The sequence below is a fragment of the Ruditapes philippinarum genome, unplaced genomic scaffold (genome assembly GCF_026571515.1).
Source record: "Ruditapes philippinarum isolate M1 unplaced genomic scaffold, ASM2657151v2 ctg833_1_1_1_1, whole genome shotgun sequence".
Taxonomy (NCBI): Eukaryota; Metazoa; Mollusca; class Bivalvia; order Venerida; family Veneridae; genus Ruditapes; species Ruditapes philippinarum.
In genome coordinates this window covers 68,508-89,668 of record NW_026853013.1, presented here as the reverse complement: position 1 = coordinate 89,668, position 21,161 = coordinate 68,508, and the positions used below count along the sequence as shown (strand labels likewise).

Below are 21,161 nucleotides of genomic sequence, written 5' to 3'. Positions count from 1 at the left end.
TGTCTTGAAGTTATATACAGTTGTGGCCCTCTATTGGTTCCCAAAAGTAACTGTGCAGCCTGGCTGGGGCTCAAACCTGGGAGACTGGGACACTTTCAATATCATTCCGCAGCTCTTCCAACTGAGCTATAAGGTTTGAACTGATTATACTGTGACGTCCCTGCTATATTGAACTACACATTTTTTTCATGAGTATATATATAACAATTAATTCCATGGGCATAGAAATAATAAATATGCAGAAATTAAAACATTATTTGATAATGACCAATCATTAAAAGTAAATTATATCAGAAACATCCATGAATTTATAACAAAATATAAAACATTTGATAGAATTTTGACATTACCTTCCATGACTTGATCAAGCTGAGCCTTAAACATTTTATAATTTTGTTGTTTGCACATTCTTGTTTGGTTTCAGTTTTTCTGTAGTTTAAAGGGAAGCAACTTTTGTTTTACCATATTGTTTGTTCTTTTCTGTCTATCTTAGACAGACTATTTTAGCTGTTTAAAAACAATTAGGTTATTGGCAGTCTGCTTTTCAGGCTATACAGAATTAATAAGTAGAATGGAATAATGAATATTTTTTTGTGACTGGCTGTATATACTTTAGAGTGGATTTCAGTTAGTCAATACCTAAAGTATCCTGCTACAGGATAATCCTCCAATCACTGGGTGCAATAAAGTTAATTATCAATTTTAAACACTATGTATTTACAGTCTGTAAATTAAAGTCAGTTCTTATAAAAGAGTATTTTAGGTCTGGTGAAAGATTGAAAGAGGGACAGTATTTGTTTCTTTATAAAAGATATGCATACCACTCCATTATTATAAGATATAGCTTATTTGAGAAACATTTTGACTGTTGTACTATATATAATATAGTTTTTCAATTTCTGCTAGATTTAGAATTCCATCCAAGTACTAATGTTAATTGGATTCCTATATGTTTAACAGATAATGGTTATTTTTAATGTTATATATATATATATATAATATATATATATATATATATATATATATATATATATATATATATATATATAATATATATATATATATATATGATGAGACTGCATAACATACATGTATTTACAGAGTTTCAGTTTACACATGGTTTATATGATAATTAAAATGATAATACATTGACTTTGTCTATTCTTAAGTACAGGTCTGCTTATTATCTTGGGCAACCAAATAGAGAAATACAGAATCCCTAAAGAAAGCCATGTTGCAGGCTCGGTTTGATTGAGCCTGTTCATGGACGGACTGGAAAGTGCAAATTACCGTCCACGCCCCCTTGCACCGGCTTAAGCAGAATTCAACATTTAAACACGACAAATGATGAAATTTTGAATTTAGAGACATCCGCAGATGTGTTCATACGGCGATTATCATGGAACCTTCAATGTGACACAATAGTGCCATTCCATGAAAGGCGGCGTATGGTCCCCAAGTAAAAGAATGCGTGTGCCCTTAACGAGAAAACAATGGGCGGAACTAAATAAAATGGAATTTTGAAAGGGAATCTGAGGTTATGGAGCCTGCGTATCACAGACAAGACGTCAAAAGACAAATTTAAAAAGCAGGCAACATATCATAAGGGTCATTATACAGTATTCAAGTAGGAATACTGGAACCACCCAAGTTGAAAAAAGGCCAAATTGAAGAAACTAAAAGTACCACATGTATACACAACAATAAGTCCTATCTAGCTATTGTTTCTATTTTAATTATATGTAATTTAAATAATTCAAAATCAGAAATAACTTTCTCTAGTCTGGAACTTAGCTTTTTGTCACTTTAAAAAAAGAATATGTTTTGAATTAGCCGGTGTGGCTAGGAATTTGGCGTCGCGGTTTGCCACGGTTTAGTCCACCAGGATCAACCATGGTTAACCGGTGTAGATATGAAGCGATTCTGTGAAGTACCAGGACAAACCTGTGTGAACCGGGACAAACGCGGGAGATCGCCACCATTGTATTAAAGTGTTTAATACAACTGTGGCCTAATGGCACTCATCGGGAAGGAAGCACAGAACCGTGTTCTATCGGCTGGGCACCGGGAGACACCGTGCAATCACCGTATCTATACCGCATCCATACTGTAACAAACCCAAGTAAACCGGGATGAGTGTAAATCAATGTCAAAACATGGCGGAGCCCCGGTGATGACATGATGTCGCCACAGTATAAACAGGGAGAGCTATGATGAGACAGGGTACATTGCGGTAATTAGCGACAACGCTCCGATTGTCCCGGGCATGTCACGCACATTGCCGGCAAGTCGCGGCTATACAACGGCGGTGTCGTGACCTCATGTCGATAACAGGCAATTTAAAGAACAGGTGTATATACACACGAAGTGCTACTTTGGATAATTTTGTTAAGTGAAGACAAAGAAGGGCCATTCTGCTATTTCTTCTCCTCACTGTCCTTCCTTTAATCGTTTCCAAAGGTACCTCAACCTCTGAAGGCGTGTAAGCATAGTTTTACAAACTTTGCCCACTTTTCCTTATAGGGTGGCATCTCTGCTGTCTGTTACCAAAAGACTGATGTCAACGTGGTCAGGCAGTTTGATTCTCATAAACTTGAAGCATTACTGGGGCGTCACAAGGACAGTACGGGTATCACCCGAGGCTTAACCGTGGCGAAATCTGCGATGGTTGAGATTGACCGTGACTAATCTGTGTCTAGTCGGGTCTCCACCGGGATCAAACGGTAAGCATCGGACGTACCCCATACATCAGGTGCTTTATCGGCTACTGAACCGGGAATACACCTAGGCTCTGTGGGGGATGTGTACACGCAATTTGATTTTTCGGAAAAACACCACGGAACCCCTCGGTTCACCGGTTTAAGACGCCGTAGCGATACCGTGGCATTTACTGGGGCAGTGTAAAAGAGCTTAAGATTTCATTATAAATATCTTCAGGACTCTATTTAATTAAAATTATAAAATACTGGGTATTTAGGGGGATTTAAAATATTATTTATGCTTAATTTAAGTCATGATGCTTGAAAACCGGTCACAAATCTAAAAATTTAATAAAAAAGAAATCAAATATAGGTGATAAGAGTCATATTACACCATGCACTAGGGTATTTCGGGTCATGACTCTGAATATTAATTTAGGTTTAAACCGAGTCTGAGCTGGCTTAGCCTGTCTGTTGTGATTACCATGTCTAACTTTGGGACAGCTTTTCTTAATGATTTTATTTATGTCTTATTTATATGTATGTTATGGACGGTTTCAACATCCAGTTCTCAGACAGAGTCAATCCCAATACAGATTCCTAATAGAGTAGGTGTTTGCTTGCACTCTGAATAAATTTGTGCACTAAATTTTATGGTGGTTGAGTTGGAAATGGGACATTCCGGACAATGGACATTTCCTACCAGACACGTTAAATCAGATACATTGGACACTTTGGACCAAACTTTTAGACTCGTTATACTTATGCATGGGATGTATCGGACCGGATTAAAATATAAATTTTTTGTTATATACATGTATATCGTTATTTATACGAAGACATGGAAAAAAGACAAAATGCCATAAGCGCCGGGCAAAAATACAACAAAACTTCTTAGTCGTATTTTCAAGTTTATAGTTTTCGCCTGGTGCCTAGGGAAGCAAAAGTGCAACATGGCACATATTAGCCACCATAGAATTTTCTTATCTAACAAAAAAAGGCTAGCTATTTTTATTTGTACAAAAATATAGAAATAGTACAATGTATTAATAAAGTTTTCACTATACATACATAAATAATGAAAATACCAATAAATGTCTCATCTGATTTTAATCAAAAGTAATTATAAAACGAACACAAACGCACGCAAAACGTTTCTGGAGATAACAAACACACGCTTTTAAACCACGAAAAACGATACACGAAATACGGTAAACGTTAATAGCTTGTAAACGATGCACGGTTGAGAAAGCGTTTCAACAAACGCACGTTGCACGATTTACGCACGCACGATATACGAAAAACGCACGCACGAAAAACGCTATTTTAGACAACCGAAACGTTCACTCTATTGTACTTGCCAAATGATCTAGAAGCTTTTGTAGACTTATATCGAGATATGGGAGATAAGTCAGTCATTTCGTCTGTTGCAATGTAGCTGTGGTTTGCAAGAATGTTATTTCCAAGAGCTGGAACTAGTCTAGCTCGCTCCCCGTTAGTACTAAGATTTCGTGGATTTCTGCAACATTTCTGTAGCATTTCAACAATATATTCTCTCACCGTCTCATCCAGCAAACAAAATAGTACAGCATTACAAAACGCCTGACCAGGATCACCAAGCGCTTGCAGGTACATCAATACATGTGAGATCATTGATCCTGGCATCTCTGAGTCCACGTGACCTATATTCATCATGGAGCGTATGGATCCCCATATTCGGAGTATATAAAGCAAAAACCACACATAAAGATAATTTTTGTCTTCAACACGTAAATTTTCATGTATTTCCCTAAATGTCCACCGTCTGTATTTTAAGTACTGAAAACAAAGAAACAGCTGTTTGATATTATGATAAATATATTATCTGAGATTATATATTGAGCCAATTAAAGGAAATCCACTTAGGTCCAAAGGCCTAAAACTTGAATTTCTTTCATAAATTAGCTGGAGCATTTAAAACAGAAAAATATTCAAAAGAAAATTAGGAAATAAGCTAGGAAATGCATTAAAAATCGTATTTTGTGCTATTCGTAGCTCAACTAGCTCGATTTGAGTCAAAAGCGTTGTAATACTTTTCAATTTTGGGTCATTTGTCACAGTTAAAATAATTATTCAGGGGAAACGGAATGCGCGGATGATCTTGAATTTTGAACACTAGTTACTGGTCTAACCCTTAATCAGATGGAATATTTATCTCGAAAACCTCAGTGGAGTCCCTTTAAGGGTCATGCAGTATGACATATATATATGCACTGCTTTTAAACATATAACATGTAGCATAAAATATATCAACCAACCATACAAGGTAGAAAAGGCTGAACTTGTATTATTGAAATCAGAAATAGCATAAGCGAAATAATGTCAACATAAGGTGAAACTACAGACAAAAGTCTACTTTATTAACAATATGAAGGAGATCTACATCATTATAATACAGTGTACAATATCAATGCATTACAACGTTTGACAATCAGACAAACTCTTGTAAATCTAACAGTAGTTCTTCTACTAAATTGAGAAAAATATATAAAATTCCAGTGCTTTTAGAGGGTATATTCCGAACACATTGTGCTCTGTATTTAACAAAGTAAAGGTTTTTTGTTACTTAATATCTTAATTTGTTTGTCCAATAATGAATCTCCTTTGCTATCAAAACCATAACAACCCTCAAAGCAGTGCAAAATATCAACGAGGAACACCGCCTTTGAATTATGAGAAAGACTTAAAGGCTAAGTCAAACCGAGCCGGAAACATTTTGTCGTTTTGGACATTCTCAAGGTATTCTATTTCTATTTAATCGCCACATCAGCATTGTTTGAGGCCGTAAAAAGTCGTCCCGTACATTCAAATGTCAAATGTTAAATTTCCTATCTTTGATGATTTATTGTTGTGTTTGTCATAGATTTAGTTAATTCCTAGTCCTTTTTCTAGATGGGTGGTTCCAGTATTCTTTACATGAATTTTGTTTAATTACCCTATGATATAATAAAGATTTGTATCATAGTTTGGGGACCTTTCTGTTGAAGATGTGTCAGAGTTAAATCATATACATATACATGCACAGTGCGTTAACTGGAGTGCAGGTATTAGTTACCCGCACTCCAGAGCATGCCCATTGATTGGCTCATTTTTGCTGGGGTTTACTTATTGTGACGGAAGAGAAAGGGAAGCGACAGAGATATCATATTCAGATGCTCATTCATTGGTTACTTTGCCCGGGGTTTCATATTGTGACAACAGGGGAACGTGTTTTTATGTTTGACTATGATACAAAAGAGATTGTATCATAGTTTGGAGACCTTTCTGTTGAAAATGTGTCAGGGTTAAATCGTATACATATACATGCACAGTGCGTTAACTGGAGTGCGGGTATAAGTTACCCGCACTCCAGAGCATGCCCATTGATTGGCTCATTTTTGCTTGGGTTTACATATTGTGACGGCAGAGAAAGGGAAAGCGACAGAAATGTCATATTCAGATGTTCGTTCATTGGTTCATTTTTGCCGGGGTTTCATATTGTGACTACAGGGAACGTGCTTTTATGTTTGACTATGATACAAAAGAGAAAGAACACCAAAACACTCGGCAATCTGATTAATACTCGGGGGCTACGCCCCCTCGTACAAATCAGATAGCCTCGTGTTTCGGTGCTCTTTCTATTACAAGTACATCAAAACACTCGGCAATCTGATTAATACTCGTGGGCTACGCCCCCTCGTACAAATTAGATAGCCTCGTGTTTCGATGCTCTTTCTATAACATGTTGCCAGCTTTTTAAATTTGTCTGTTGAAGCTTATCTGTGATATGCAGGCTTCATAATTCCAGATCCCCTTTCAAATTTTCGTTTTGTTTAAAGTTTGCTCAATTTATTTTGTAGCAAAGGGCAACGTTGTATTTTTAAAACTTGGGCATAACGTTGGCTTTTTCAAATAGAATTGGCACTAACGCGTCACATTGTAGGTTTCTTGATCACCGCCGTAAGCACGCATCTGTTGCCTAGGAAGTGTGGACGGTAACTTGCATTTTCCCGTACCGTCCATGAACAAACGCAATTGAACCGAGCGTGGGATATCTTTAATTCTGTTTTTTTTTCTATTTAACAGACAAATATGAAAGAATAACACCGCCTATGAACGATACGCAAATATCAAAGAAAAACACGGCATTATAACAATGCGCACGATTTTCAGACAAAATATCAAAGAACAAAACCGTCAACGAACAATGCGCAAGACTTGCTCTGTCTTCTAGGACATTGAGTACTTTTGTTATGGTCATTGGGTTTACTTTTATATGTTTCTACATGATCATTTTAGTGTTTTACTTATTTAACCTTTTGTGACCATCACAACTGTTAGAATTTCACTTGGCGGGGATTCATTTTATTTACACTGTCTCGTTTATAGGAACATGGTGGGGATAAGAGCGAGGTTTGGTGCACCATTAACCGGTTTAAACTCCCAAGCAGTCATTATTATGCTGCTGACCGTTCCAAGGCGGCGCCCACTGTGTTCCTCAGATGTATGTCTATGTTGTTTCATACTGTTTTGGTGACACTTTTACTTGTGTCCCTTGTTGTTTTCTCGTCTACGGTAAGTGTCTTCCCCATTGCCTCTAGTTTTTATTTCTTGTCTCCTGTCCCCTTCCCCTTTGCGGGTCTATTATTATTTTCTTTGAATTCCTAATCAGTTACAAATTATTTATCATTTAATGATTAACCTGTCCGTGCTCTGTCTTTGCCCTGTCCTGTTTTTGTTTGGGGTCCGCCTGGGCTCCTTGCCATTGGTTCTTGTTGCTGGTTCACATGGGGGTTGCGTTCATTGAAGGCCGCCTTTTCTTGTTGATCTTGTTTATCATATTTTACAGATACATACCAAAAAGTAAGATCACCTGTGTACAATGAGCAAGACTTACAGCCAAAGGTCAAAGAATAACACCGCTTTCGATCAATGTGCAAGATTTGCAGACAAATAGCAGACAGCGCCTATGAACAATAACCAAGACATATATCGATGAGTAACATCGCCTATGACCAAAGTGCAAAATTTGAAACAAAACATATTACCGGTAGATAATTACACCGACTATGAACAATGAGCAAACAAAGAGACAAATAGCAGAGAATAAAACCACCTTTGAGCAATGCGTAAGATTTACAGACATTATTTCAAAGTATAACACCGCCTATGAACAAGGAGCAAGACTTGCAGAAATCACAGAATAACACCGGTTTTGAACAACAAAACAAACTTTCAGATGTATATCAAAGATTAACACCGCCTTTGACCAATAAGCACGATTTTCAGACAAGGATAAATATGCTTAATCATTAAAATGTTCAAAATGCCAAAACAGAATAATCATACTACAGTAAACTCTGCTAATAACGAACTCACTGGGACATTCAAAACCTGTTCCTTATATCCCGAGTTCCTTGTAAGCATATAGCGAATTAGTTTCTTGTATCAGGAGTTTTTATAGCGAACAGATTTACATATAACGAACTGATTGTTTACCATTGTCCGTCAATTTTGAAGAGCTTTGATTAAGAAATAGAAATATTAGTCATTTGTTTATAGTTTAGACACAATACCCGAGAGCGTACTTTTTGGAATTTGAAAATCATCGCTATTTCAGTTTTAGTTTCACTCCCTATTTCAATTTCACATAAAATATAATATTTTCTTTCTAAACTCTTTTCGTTTTCTTTCCATGATTGCGAATAAACAAGATTTTCGATTTTTCCTTCCTTTAATATTGAATATCTTCTATTATAATATAAGGGTGACTTTTCTAATGTAAGATATAGATTTCTTTTCAGTTAAATCAAGCGTACTTTGCAGTTTGCAATGGATCATGCTTGCAAGCATGCGTGATTATGTTGAAAACCGATTATAAACTATTTTAATTATTTTACTCGAGCAAAACTATTGAAGAAAATAAATAAATAACCGTTTTATCTTGGTGAAAAGAGCTCATGCTACAAATATCCTAAATAGAAAACTATACAAATTCATTTGAATAGATGTATTGAAGTACATACAACGATAAACGGTACATTCCCCCGAGTTTTATTCCGTGCGAATGAAAACGAAAGTTGAAAATGCGGGATCTATTTACGAATAGCCAATATTTTGGAGTTCGTTATAAAAGTGTAATTTTCTGTAGTATTAACTAAATTGGGACTTAGAAATGAGTTCCTTATAAGCGATAATTCCTTATAACCGTGTTCGTTATACCATATATTTTTATATTAAATAAAGAAGGGCAAAATTCGGGCCAAAATAAATTGTTCCCTATAACCGCAAGTTCGCTGTAACCGTGTTCGCTATAAGTGAAGTTTACTCTACATGTATGGTTAAGAGGATAGGCGAACAAGAAACGAGTCATTTTCTTTTAGCAAATTTACCTTTTTTTAAATAAAAGCTTAAAAATGTTGCTTCAAACTGTTCAATGATTCAGCCACAGGAATAAGACGCTTAAATTTGATCTGATATAATCCCCCACCTGACCCCCTTCCCTCCAGATATTTTTTTTGAATTATGAATGCCCGACTTGGGTGTGTCGGGGGGCTGCGTCCTTTGAACGTTGCCTTTGCCTTGTTGATCAATATTCTTGTTTTTTTTGTAACAGGGACTGGAGGGAAGGGGGTCAGGTAGGGGATAATATCAGATCAAATTTAAGCGTCTTACCCCTGTGGATTCAGCCATGCAAATGTGTACTAATACCTGACTTAATACTATGAGCATATTGTACATGAAAGTTATCTACTTACCCTGTAAAATTGCGACAGGACATAAAGAGAAGTAGTTATCAGGTAACATAAAAACTCCCATCCCTTTCCCGCCATAAATATCCAGAAGACGTAGTCATGTTTTGCATGTGATATCCAACACCAAGGACCCGTGTTTACGCTTGAGTGACCGTCTCTCCCAAGCACGTTTTTTGCCCTAGCAACCACTGTTATAATACCTGTACAGTAATACATGTATATAATTATATTGTACTTAAATGTTACCTGTAGAAATTAGCCTTTTGCCTGATGAAGATTTTTTTTGGATGAATTTGTCCTGCACTAAAAATAAGAAAATTTGAGCTAACAACTGAATTAAGCCTTGTCCAACTACATAAATATGCATATTCTATAGTGGTACAAAACGCTTAAAGGTTTATAGACTTAGCTATCTCGTGGCCACGACTTAGTAACTCGTGGCCACAACATAGTATCTTGTGGCCACGACTTAGCTTTCTCGTGACCACGACTTAGTAACTCGTGGCCACGACATAGTATGCCGTGCGCACGAGTTAAATAAAAACACACATATGTCACATTTGTGCCACCGTAAAAAAAAAAAAAAAAAAAAAAAACAGTGAATGACAATCTTTGTATTAAGTTGTGTCTATGTGTTTTCTTGTCCGTTTGATAACATGTACTTTCTCTGCCATAAGGCATCTTATTAGGCATCAATGCCGAAGAGGCACATATTACAAAGTATAGGTGCTTTCTTGACTTTATGATATGTGTTTACATATAACAAAGTATAGGTGCTTTCTTGACTTAATGATTTGTGTTTACATCACAATATTGAACTTTTTTTACCTTAGCAGTACTGAAATGTGCTAATGTATCCTTGCCTGTATGTATTGGCAGCACTTTGATTTTTATTTATAATAGCCATATGATTTATACTCATATGCTGTGTTTTTCATGGTATTTGTGCGATATGTTTTCATGGACATTCGGCATTGTATTTACTGTTAAAATTAAACATTTAGTAATTGCCTCTATCAAAACATTCTTGATATATATTCATTACCTGGAAAAATCCAACTGACCACATTAGCGCATAGGATATACTGCCACGATGACGTGCTATTATTTCTGTATACCACGGCGACAAATATATGAATTGCTATGGCAACGGTAAGATAAAAGGAAACAATACTCGAGTATGTTGTGATGCCGCTTTGAATAGTGCACACACTGTCCTGAACATTTGCAAAGTGCGCTATACCTGATACGAGGTACCCTGAAAATTCAAAAGATATTTCTCCAAATATTATTATTATTTATCCTTGAAAAATGTTTTTAAAAAACGTAAGTATGTGCAAGAGGTTGACTAAAAATTTTGATTTTCTTGATCAAACCGAATTATATTTTATATTTTAAATTGTATGTGTATAATGCTTTGCAACGTTTTTGAATTTATATGCTCCTTTCAAAATTTATTTTTAATTTCATCAGAACGATTCCAATTTTATTACTTGTCTTGATTTTATTTGTGTGTTCGTCGGGTGTTCCTGTGTTGCTGTGTCGTGTTTGGGGATGCTCCATTGAATGCCATCCTTCATTGTTTATCTTGCTTTTTATATTTTCGAATTAAAGTTAAGTAATTCGAAAGTCGCAGGGATGTAATTACGCAAAGTTTCTATGACCCTAGTAACTGGCAAGTACAATGTTGCCATACATCCTATGTTTAACAAGCAATGTTCAAACTTATCAAAATTGTTTTGTATAATAATATTATGTAAATTTTCTAAATTTGTATACCGATAAACATAAGAAACCATATAATTACCGACTGCTGATATGAAGTCTGCAACAGTAAGGCACGTGACAAGCTTCCGTGTAGCTGTATTTCCGGTATCAGAAAATATGATCCAAATATAGCAAACGATCCTAATATAGAAAGACTACTACTGACTACGGAAAAATACAACACCGGATCTTCATACGCAACCGGTGTAGTAGTCTTGTTGCTCATTTTTGCGGTTTGTCAATTTCTTTTTTCTTTTTCTTTACAGTTCTTTATTCAGCGGTATAAAATTAACAAATAAACTTCCTCGTTATATTAACGATATCTACACGTAAGAGTTATATCGAATCAACTTTGAAATAAAAAAGGAACAAAACGTTTGTACACATTTGAAATACAATACTACACATCTCGTATTTTCCCGTACAGAAAGATGGTGCAAAATGATAGTATCAAATAATATCACCTTGGCAACCAATATCTAGTTGATATGATTTAGCGGACTTGATATAATTCATAACAAATATACCCAAAACACGCATGTTGAGCTGATATGTTAAAAATAAATCTGATACAGTACAGATTAAGGACTACTTAAACAATAAGAGAGAAATAATTATTATCAAATGCTAAACAATTAATGTTTCGGTAATAGTGAATTATCACTGACTGCATTAAAATGTTCTTCCTGATTCGGAAATGAAAGTTGCAATGTACAATATGCACAGTTTTAATTTCAAGGGAAACAACTCAAATTAAAAGTAGATTATATTGCCTTACGAACATAGTTATCTATCGAACTTGCATGGTATTTAGACATAATATTAATGTTATGATTGAAGATAAATATCTTTTTACGTAAATATTTTTGTTTCAGTCGTGATATCAATATATAAAGAACACTTTTTTGCATTTTGTTTTGTAATGATCGGATACTACTTTTGAAATTTTCAACTGCGTGGATTTATGACGTTGATCCTTTAAAAAAAATCAAACTACGAGTACATGCCTTCAGATGAGTAAACTTATTTTCGAAATTTCAAACTTATTGAAATATTCATAATCAGATTGACACTTATATTTATGATCCGATATATAATAACATACTATTTTTGTTACCGTATTTTTACACCATTTGTAATAGATTATGGGTTTGTTTTTGCATTTTTTTGAAATTCTTTCCTTTACACTGAAAGTGTTGGTATTAAGGTATTACCACCCTAATGGGCACTATAATTACCTAGAAAATTGACATTATAGGTCAGATATATACCTTTAAGTTCACCTGTATGCAAAATTTAAACAAAGTTTACCGTACAGAAATCAAGTTATGGCCACTTTTCTGAACTCAAGCTAGGATGTTTTGAGGGCCCTTTTTAGAAACGAGGAACCTTTAAATAATCTGCAGTAACATTCTAATGAAAAATGTTTTCCCATTAATTTTGGTAAGAAACAAATAGTACCATTCAGCTAACAATCCACATAAGCAAAATTATGGTTTCTACCTAAATTTTATGAAATCTGTATAAAAAATGTTACCCTATCCCACCCATTTTTACCACGTGTCTGACCATTTTTCTACTTAGGGAGCCTAATTTAAAAAATCCTTAAAATTTACCCAAATGAGTGCCTGTTTTCAAAGTTTCCCTAAATTTTTAAAGAAGTATATTGGTTGATCTTGTAAAATATGATATACTTTTACCGTCTGGTTTTGATTTTATTACACTTTGAAAATATCAGGTACCATATTTATTACTAGATTTAGCATAATTTAGGCAATAAATACCTATATAAATTAAAAAATCAAAATTAAACACTTTTTTCTTTCCAAATGGGACATGAGAGATACATAAATAATGTTAAAAGAAAAAGAAAGAAAAAAAAGTTGACCCTTCTGGGGATTGAACACACGGCCCTCATTTTCAATGAAGTTAACAGTTGTACTAGCCTATTTGAATACTTTCAAAGCGGAGGTAATGCATTAGTATGGTAAAACCTTAAGTGAGTGAATGTAGCTATAACAATTCTATTTTTCAGTCCTCATGGAGCATTGACGTCTACTTCAATGAAATGTTAATGAAATGGTGACTTTAGAGATATTTTACTTTTCTTTGTCTTCCATTAAGAGATTCGATGAAATAATACTGAAATCATGGAAAAAATCTCCGATTATGCTCTCATCTTTCGCAAACTCGCATGTCTTGTATGATCAATATAGATAGATTATATTATTCCTCCAAATTTGAAGAGTACAACATGTATACATGGAAACAAATAAGTATAAAGCTATTGACATAATATACAGCGTACATAAACCACATTCAGAATTCCTAATAATAGACCCAACGACCGTTCTAGTAAAAATACATGCAATTGTAATATTATGAGCATAAGCTATTAGATGTTTGAATTCCATAAAGTTACTCTCCACATAAGAATGCATATAAATCATAGTTGAACTTTAAGCGTATAATTAGAAAATTTGTTTAACAATTGTAATTAACAATAAATTTAAAATGGTAATTAGTGCAAATAGCTTTGTGTTGGATATTTAACAGTAATTTATTATCGAAATTGAACACAATATGCTTTAATTTCTCTTAGCATGAAGAGTCAAGTTTGGAAATTTGATGTATCTTTTTAGTATACAAGTAAAGAACAAATGTACAATATACATTGTCATATTAGAGTCAATAAGACATCATTCAAGAGAATTGAACAATATATATTAATGCTAGTATAGAAATATTACTATTACTGCTACTTGGTTATTGCATTTTAACTTTAAATAACTGTTTACGATTTTTGCAAATAGATTTGTGTATTTCATTTAAAATAAAATATTATGCCTTATATAGATTCAATATCTCAAAGCCGCAAACGAAATTACTCTAAGAACTTGGTCTATGTTAAGCACATTTTATGCTATCAGGTCTGCCACATTAAACGATAGCCTATGCTGGTCGAATCGAAAAAAAGTATAGGCTTCTGAAATGACATAAGGTATTTGACACTTTGATAAAAACGCTAATACAATATTGTAGAAATCATGTACATATAACCTTTTAAAGTTAGTATACTAGTATAGCATTAAATACCAACAAATAAGTTCGTAAATATACATTACACAGTTCCAAACTATAACACATAAAATCGGGTAAATGTATTTCTAAATATGTTATGGAGCATCTTTATGGGTGTGTACTGACGGCAAATCGATTGATTAAACGCCAACGCTATAAGCTAATCAGTCTGTCTTTCTCAAGCACACATTATTCATTCTGCATACGCATTTATCCCCATAGTTTCAAACATGTAGGCACAAAGTGATAATCGGATATCTATCACCTCATAACAAAAGTTTAGAAATGGTCAAGGATATTGAAGCACATGACGTTGCACAATGACCAACTCTGAGTGTATTGTCTAGAGACTAAGTTCTCGACGACCGATACAAGGGACATAATCCAAAGCCGCTTCTCTTATGAATATATTTCACGAGAAAAAACATGGATTCTTGACATTTGGAAGGAACTCTGGAGCTGATGGTCGAAGTTCCAAAAGGGCGTTAAGTATTTCATATTTAGCAGGCATCGAAACACATCTGGTTATGACATTTAGATGGAAATCTTCTGGTCGAGGTGTACGTTTGTAACACAAGATATAGGTTGATTTTCAGAAGAAATTCTGTATACATCTGGAGGAAACCCCCATTATTTACAGATTTAGACCTTCCGGGTGTAGACCACTGTTCACAATTCTTAAGTAGTTTCTTCTAAGTTTTGAACACGCTTCTTGTTTGAATTTCTTTGCAGATAATTTTTTATCACAAGTAATCTCAAGGTGTTTGTATTCGTCAACTTCATTCAAGTAATGTGACCCTAATGTCCACACCAACCGCTGGGCGCTTGTAACTACTGTTAAACACAATGACCCTGGACTTTTCTGAATTGTAATCGTAGCGCGTTTAACATGAACATTCACTGCATATAGTTAACATAATTATGTTCAAGTCATCGTTTAGAGAAAGCAACAGGTATCATGTCATGTGCTACCGTCGGTGCACAGATGTTCATACTGTACATACAAAAACCAGCTCAACAAGTCTCAAGCTCTTTGATTAGTCCATTTATGAAGTACAAATATAATAACTGCGAGCTTTTTCTGCCTTGACGTGTGCTTTGGCGCATTGAAATCGGATTGGATACGTAACCTTTATTTCTGACGGTACTTGAAATTTACCTATACATTTCTTCAAAGATAAGAAACGAAGTGCTATCGATGCCTGTTTCATGTAGTCTATATTGAAAGCTCTGATGCCATACTCGGTCAAAAAGTTTGGCGTTCATCTAGAAAGCATATGTATAGCTTGATGTCTTGTTCAGTGGCGAAGTGAACACTTTCACGTACCACAAATGATAGATATCTAACTATTCTATTCTACACTGTACGTATAAATTATTCAAATATTACTTCATTAAAACAAATGTATCCAAGGTTTATTCTCAGTTTTGTAATTCTACTGTTCACTCTATTTTTAAGTGATGTAAATAAATCATAAGGATGAGGATACAAACTTAGCCTAAACCATATTATGCTATTGAGATAAAATAAAATTTTGTCTATGTACCAATCAGTGGGGTAAATTCGATAAGACGCATACATGTTCCGAACATCCAGTTCCTTTACTTTGTAAAGCTTTGATGTTTAATACCAATCGTTGGGTGCCTGTTTTGAATTCGAGAAACTTTCATGAATCTTTTTTCCAACGGATTGTTTCCAGTTGGAAGAGAAATTTACAGGTACAAGTAAACTAGTATTCATACAATCGGTGGAATATCAAAATAGTCATGACAAAATAACAAGAAGAAAAAAGACACCTGGTATTTAAAGATTGATCATTCGAAGAAAATACTGCAAAAAAGTACACACAACAAAACTGCAAAAAAGTACACTCAACCAAATTTTTTATGATAACTAATATGAAAATTGGTTGCCCGAATGTTTACGGACGTTTATTGTTAAAATCTTTATCCAAAAATCCTACAACATGATTTTTACTAAATCAGGGTGTATAATATTTATATACCAAAGATGACTTTCTTACCGGGGACTAGTCTTCTTGATAAAATAGCTAAAAGCAAAACCTATTGGCACGTTTCTTCACGAACGCAGTGACAATATGGTTCACTATGCATGTTGTTAGACTGAAATATACGAGACCAGAGAATGATGGAATCAATCCTTTTGGGAATATATACTTTTCCAGACAAGTTAGCAAGTTATTGATTAAGATAACAAGATTCCTTGGCTAGAAAAGTATTTTAGATCTATAATGACACAGTAAAAATGTACTATGAACTAGTTAAATGAAATAATTAGTAATATAGATGCAATTCAAAATTCTCTTATAACAACAAAATATAACTTTTCAGGATGTACCAAATCTTACCAAATGACGTCATAAGATCAACCACAGTTCAATACGTGACAAATTATTCGTGATGCATTTCGTATTTCGTATTTCAGTTGTAGATATTTAACTTCTGAATATAACAAGTGAGCCAAATGAATGACACATGCTTCAGATATTATTTTTTTTTATTGTTTTTGCCCTATCCATAGGTATGAATAGTACTCCTTGTTCGGGTGGACTCTTCTAATGGAATATCAGATCCTTCGATGTGTCTAAATTGCTTTTTGTTTCATGCTTTAAATGTCTCAATAAGGTATTCTAGTATGCTATTTTTACTTAGTTTTTCAAATTAGTTTTGTTGAGTTTGCTTTTATTGCAAATGCTGTTTATTTGATGGAAAGTTAGATCTACATCCATGTACAGCGCTTAATACTCGCACTTTCGTAATATCATAGTGGCATAATTTAGATAAACATTACAAAACTATGATGAATGTTACCTTATTATGTACAATCATATAATAAAAAGAAGACGCTAAATATTTTATGATATTTATAAAGATAATATGCGTCTGTAATCAAAGGTGACAATGTATAGTATAAGATAAGATAATGATGTATGATAAAGAAGGTTGACATAAAATTGGTACAAAATTAATCAGTTATTCGGCTTATATAAGAAGTGAACGGGTTTATGCTATACAGACTGTCATATTAGCATGACGCCTTTTTTTCTTATTTGACTACATGAAGCCCAGTTACAATGCCATCATGATTTATTATTTTAATTTTATTTTATTCATTAATATTGCAATATTACCAAAAACATTTTTACTTATTTTGATTGGAACGTAATGTATTGATTCCAATGACATATTTAACAAACATAAATCAACATTGTTTTGACAGAAATTCAAACATTATACTTTTTATATATAGAATGTTGACCAATATTAAACATATAATACTGCCTGTTTAAATAGAACCGCACTGCATGATTCCTCGTACTTCCTTCTTTTAGTATAACCACTTAAAGGTGACATATTTTAAAATATCAACATTAAAAATAAAATTACAGAACTCAAAATGATTTCAAAATGATTTCAAGATTTTGCTATGTATGTTGCGTTAGAAAGAATTAACATTATTGTTTTATTCGTTTGGCTATTGAATCAAAAATTGAATATTTGTATTAAATCGAGAGGTCAAGGTCATATATGAATATTCAAGAATAAAGCTTTGTTTGGTTTTAAAAACTCGTTAGTATATTCTTGTCTCGTTCTAATTTGTAGAATCTGCGAGCAAAATTCTGTAGTTTTTCTCAAACAAACCTTTTCTTATAGTATGATGTTTTTATCATATGAAATGTTAGTTAATTTCATGATTTAAAAAAACCATTTAAAATCAAATAAAGTGCTTCATCAATTGATCCTGTCTCTCCTGTCCATACTACCGTAACGTCGACTGTATTCATTGACTGAACCTTTGTCAACAGAGTCTGCGGGTATATAATTGTAATCACCTTGAATTGAGTCTCCATTATCACGGTTAGGTTCCCTACCGCAGTCGCCAAACAGAACTAACCTAACAGGTTTGTCAAGGATACAGACTAAGATAAAATTGCAGAAAGCTTGAGCTGGATCACCTATTGCCTGCATATGCATGAACACGTTGGATATTTCATCACCAGGACTTTGTTTATCCACTCCTGTCAAAGCCATAATCGATCGAATGGTACCCCAAAGACGTAGTAGATAAAGTATAAACCAAACATATAAGAAGTTATGATCGTAGTTCCGGAGACTTTCATGTATCTCTGCAAACTGGTGTCGCCTGAATCGCAATAGCTACAATAAATGTATTAAACGTTCATAGAGATGTTTTGTAATTTGTAGATATTTGAAACATATCTATTCATTGTTTCTATTACTTTTGATAAATAATTGAAAATTAAGTACTTCTAAAGTTAGTGCTAATAGGTACCAAAAATAGATTAAATAATTCAACTCCCACAAAAAACGAAAGAAAACATTCGCCTGCGTTAATTCGATATAAAGCAACTCAACCAAATCCTCTAAATAGCTCTTATTCATTATATTAATTTAATTGATTTAAATTAATCTTATTACAGACTATTTTTTTTTGTCGTAATCATGTGCTTCGCGTATGTTTTGCTTTAATGTGTTGGCAATCATATATGGCTACATTTTCATTGAATGAAAAGTAAAGATCTTTGTAAATGGCCAACTGAAAACTTGCAGAATGCCAATAAAACTGATATAGAAATGTTGACTATGAAACAATTATCACCCAGTGCAGATATCACTTATGCTTAAAACACAATGACATTTTGCTGCACATGAAAAGTGGAATGTGTAGCATTTAGCATTCTGAAATTTATAATTGACACGTACATGTTGTAAGTGCTAGGTTTACTTTTCGAATATGAACGTACATCAACGTACCAAGTAGAATTTCAGGAGAACATATAAGGATGTTGTCAGCAAGTAGCACACTATTTCCCATCCTTTTCCAGTCAAAAACATCCAAAACATATAGTCTTTAGTGTCTCTTTTTAACCAACACCAAGGACCTGTTCCAACATTTTCTGTTTTGTCTCTACCAAGAACACCATTGTCAATAGCAAATGCTATAATAATTCCTGAGAACAAAAGCAGAATTGATATTTAATTAAAAATATTTCGACAACTTTTTCTTTGATGATGACAATAAATGAAATCATCATGACCACTGTCCTTCGTTATCAGATTAAAAATAATCGAAAACGAAATGTTTTGGCGACCGGTCTTATTCCACAAAGCATTTTGAATGTATACATTTTTAATTAAAGTGGCCTTCACCTTTTCTAAAGTTAAATATGTTATAATTAGATACATCATTAGATATAATTGTCAAATCAATAGAATTAAGGTGGAAAATGACATTTGCTGACGATAAAATAATAATTTCCGATCTTCTATTTAAAACGCACCACGCTGACGTGTTATTAATAGTTTTCGCTTTCGAAACGCTGTTTGGAAGAAAGCTTACTAGTGATATGATGCATTTTTCCAAGATATTTAGTTTTTCACAACAAAGCATTCTTTTTTAAACAGAAAATCAATGCTGAAGACCGCTTCAAGTGATTGATATATTTACCTGGACATAACCAGCTTATGATGTTAGTAATAATAAGGAATTGCCACGACGAGGTTCTATCGTTTCTGTTAACAACAGTTGAAAAGATGTGAATCGCAATGGCAACAGTAAGAAAGAATGACACGAGACTCGAATATGTTGTTATTTCGCTTTGTGGTGTACACACATCTCTTTGTGTTCCAACTAGATGAGCAATCGCTGACGACATGTATCCAGATGAATATAAAAAGACAATCATAAAAATCTATGGCTGCACAAGCTTTATAATGTTAAACACTAATTTTAAACACTGTCTGTTTTATAAGTGATATATAAAACTCTTTAACCCAAACCAATTGTTCTGCATCGTTATGGGTTAGATACCGGCAGGGACTACTTTCTAGCTCGCTTTCGTCCTTGGTTCAACATATGTGCCCGTTTGTGTCTGACATAGTGTACAGGGTGGTATTTGAGGTCTTCCTACACCAATGAAGCTGGAAATCGCCATATGACCTTATCAGTATTGTTGCGGCGGAAAAACTAACCAGAAAAATAAAAATGAAAGAAAAAATGTGATTGTGTTTTAAGCATTTAAGTAATATGTAATAACTATTACCTAACGCCGTTAGAAAATCTGCTATTGTTAGACACGTGACAAGTTTCCTGGTAGCATTTCTTATTTCCGGCAAAAGACTGTAAGATCCGAATATCGCGAACGATCCGAGAATAGATAAACTACAACTAACAATTGACTCAATTACAACCACTGTTGAAAACGAGTCTGAATCAGTGTAATTTCCTGTCGTATTGGAACCGTCCATGTTGTCACATTTCCTCTAGGGAAACAAAATTAAGTATGTATAACTGTACATGCGGTCCTCGTAAAACCAATGTTTGTTATGTTTAATTTCGAATTTAGTTACAGATAACGTTTAATTATCACTGTGCTTATTATGATGGTGAAAATAGTTCGTGCAAAATTTAATTGTAGCTACAAAAACAATTGCCTTGTCAAAATTTGACAATGAAGACCAGGCGTATTGTAAGTTTTATCATAATTTTACAACAAAAAGATAATATTATCATAATTGAACATGAAAAGGTAAATATTAAAGTACATGCACATTGTTCATAAATTCTCACCTCAAGCGTGTGATGTTGTAAAAACCAATCATATTTCCAGAATTAAATCTTCTCTAAACGTAAAATTTTACTTAATCTTTTATATACTATTAAATATACTGGTATATTAACATGTATGTTTTACTATAACTCTTTTAGTTTTGAAGTTGTACCTTCATACATCTAATGTATGATCCCTATCATCCGCGACATAGTTTGATAACGTAATAACCTTAGCATTTTTATTTT

At 33.8% G+C, this 21,161-nt stretch overlaps 2 protein-coding genes across 2 annotated transcripts; both read right to left on the bottom strand.

Moving 5' to 3' along the window:
• Positions 1-1,092: 1,092 nt before the first annotated feature.
• Positions 1,093-11,465, bottom strand: LOC132731541 (G-protein coupled receptor 157-like). Its single transcript, XM_060717734.1, has 4 exons — positions 11,252-11,465; positions 10,518-10,730; positions 9,476-9,672; positions 1,093-4,517 (listed from the first exon to the last, which is right to left on the bottom strand). The coding sequence occupies exons 1-4, from the start codon at positions 11,463-11,465 to the stop codon at positions 4,026-4,028; spliced, it is 1,116 nt and encodes a 371-aa protein (XP_060573717.1). The 3' UTR covers positions 1,093-4,025.
• A 5,958-nt stretch (positions 11,466-17,423) lies between these two features.
• On the bottom strand, positions 17,424-20,905 carry LOC132731602 (G-protein coupled receptor 157-like). The gene is made up of 4 exons (XM_060717812.1): positions 20,408-20,905; positions 19,812-20,025; positions 19,118-19,314; positions 17,424-18,499 (listed from the first exon to the last, which is right to left on the bottom strand). The coding sequence occupies exons 1-4, from the start codon at positions 20,609-20,611 to the stop codon at positions 18,074-18,076; spliced, it is 1,041 nt and encodes a 346-aa protein (XP_060573795.1). The 5' UTR covers positions 20,612-20,905; the 3' UTR covers positions 17,424-18,073.
• Between the last annotated feature and the right edge of the window lie 256 nt (positions 20,906-21,161).

Bases quoted from the DNA above. Each gene is read 5' to 3' on its own strand.
- LOC132731602 (XM_060717812.1), bottom strand. From the start codon at position 20,611: ATGGACGGTTCCAATACGACAGGAAATTACACTGATTCAGACTCGTTT. The intron at 20,026-20,407 runs GGTAATAGTTAT...TTATATTCATCT, and splicing joins CAGATTTTCTAACGGCGTTA to GGATACATGTCGTCAGCGAT. The intron at 18,500-19,117 runs GTACGTTGATGT...CATTTATTGTAG, and splicing joins TTCTCCTGAAATTCTACTTG to CTATTGCGATTCAGGCGACA.
- LOC132731541 (XM_060717734.1), bottom strand. From the start codon at position 11,465: ATGAGCAACAAGACTACTACACCGGTTGCGTATGAAGATCCGGTGTTG. The intron at 10,731-11,251 runs GTATACAAATTT...TTGAATTTTCAG, and splicing joins ATGGTTTCTTATGTTTATCG to GGTACCTCGTATCAGGTATA. The intron at 4,518-9,475 runs GTAAGTAGATAA...CTTTGTTTTCAG, and splicing joins TCCTGTCGCAATTTTACAGG to TACTTAAAATACAGACGGTG.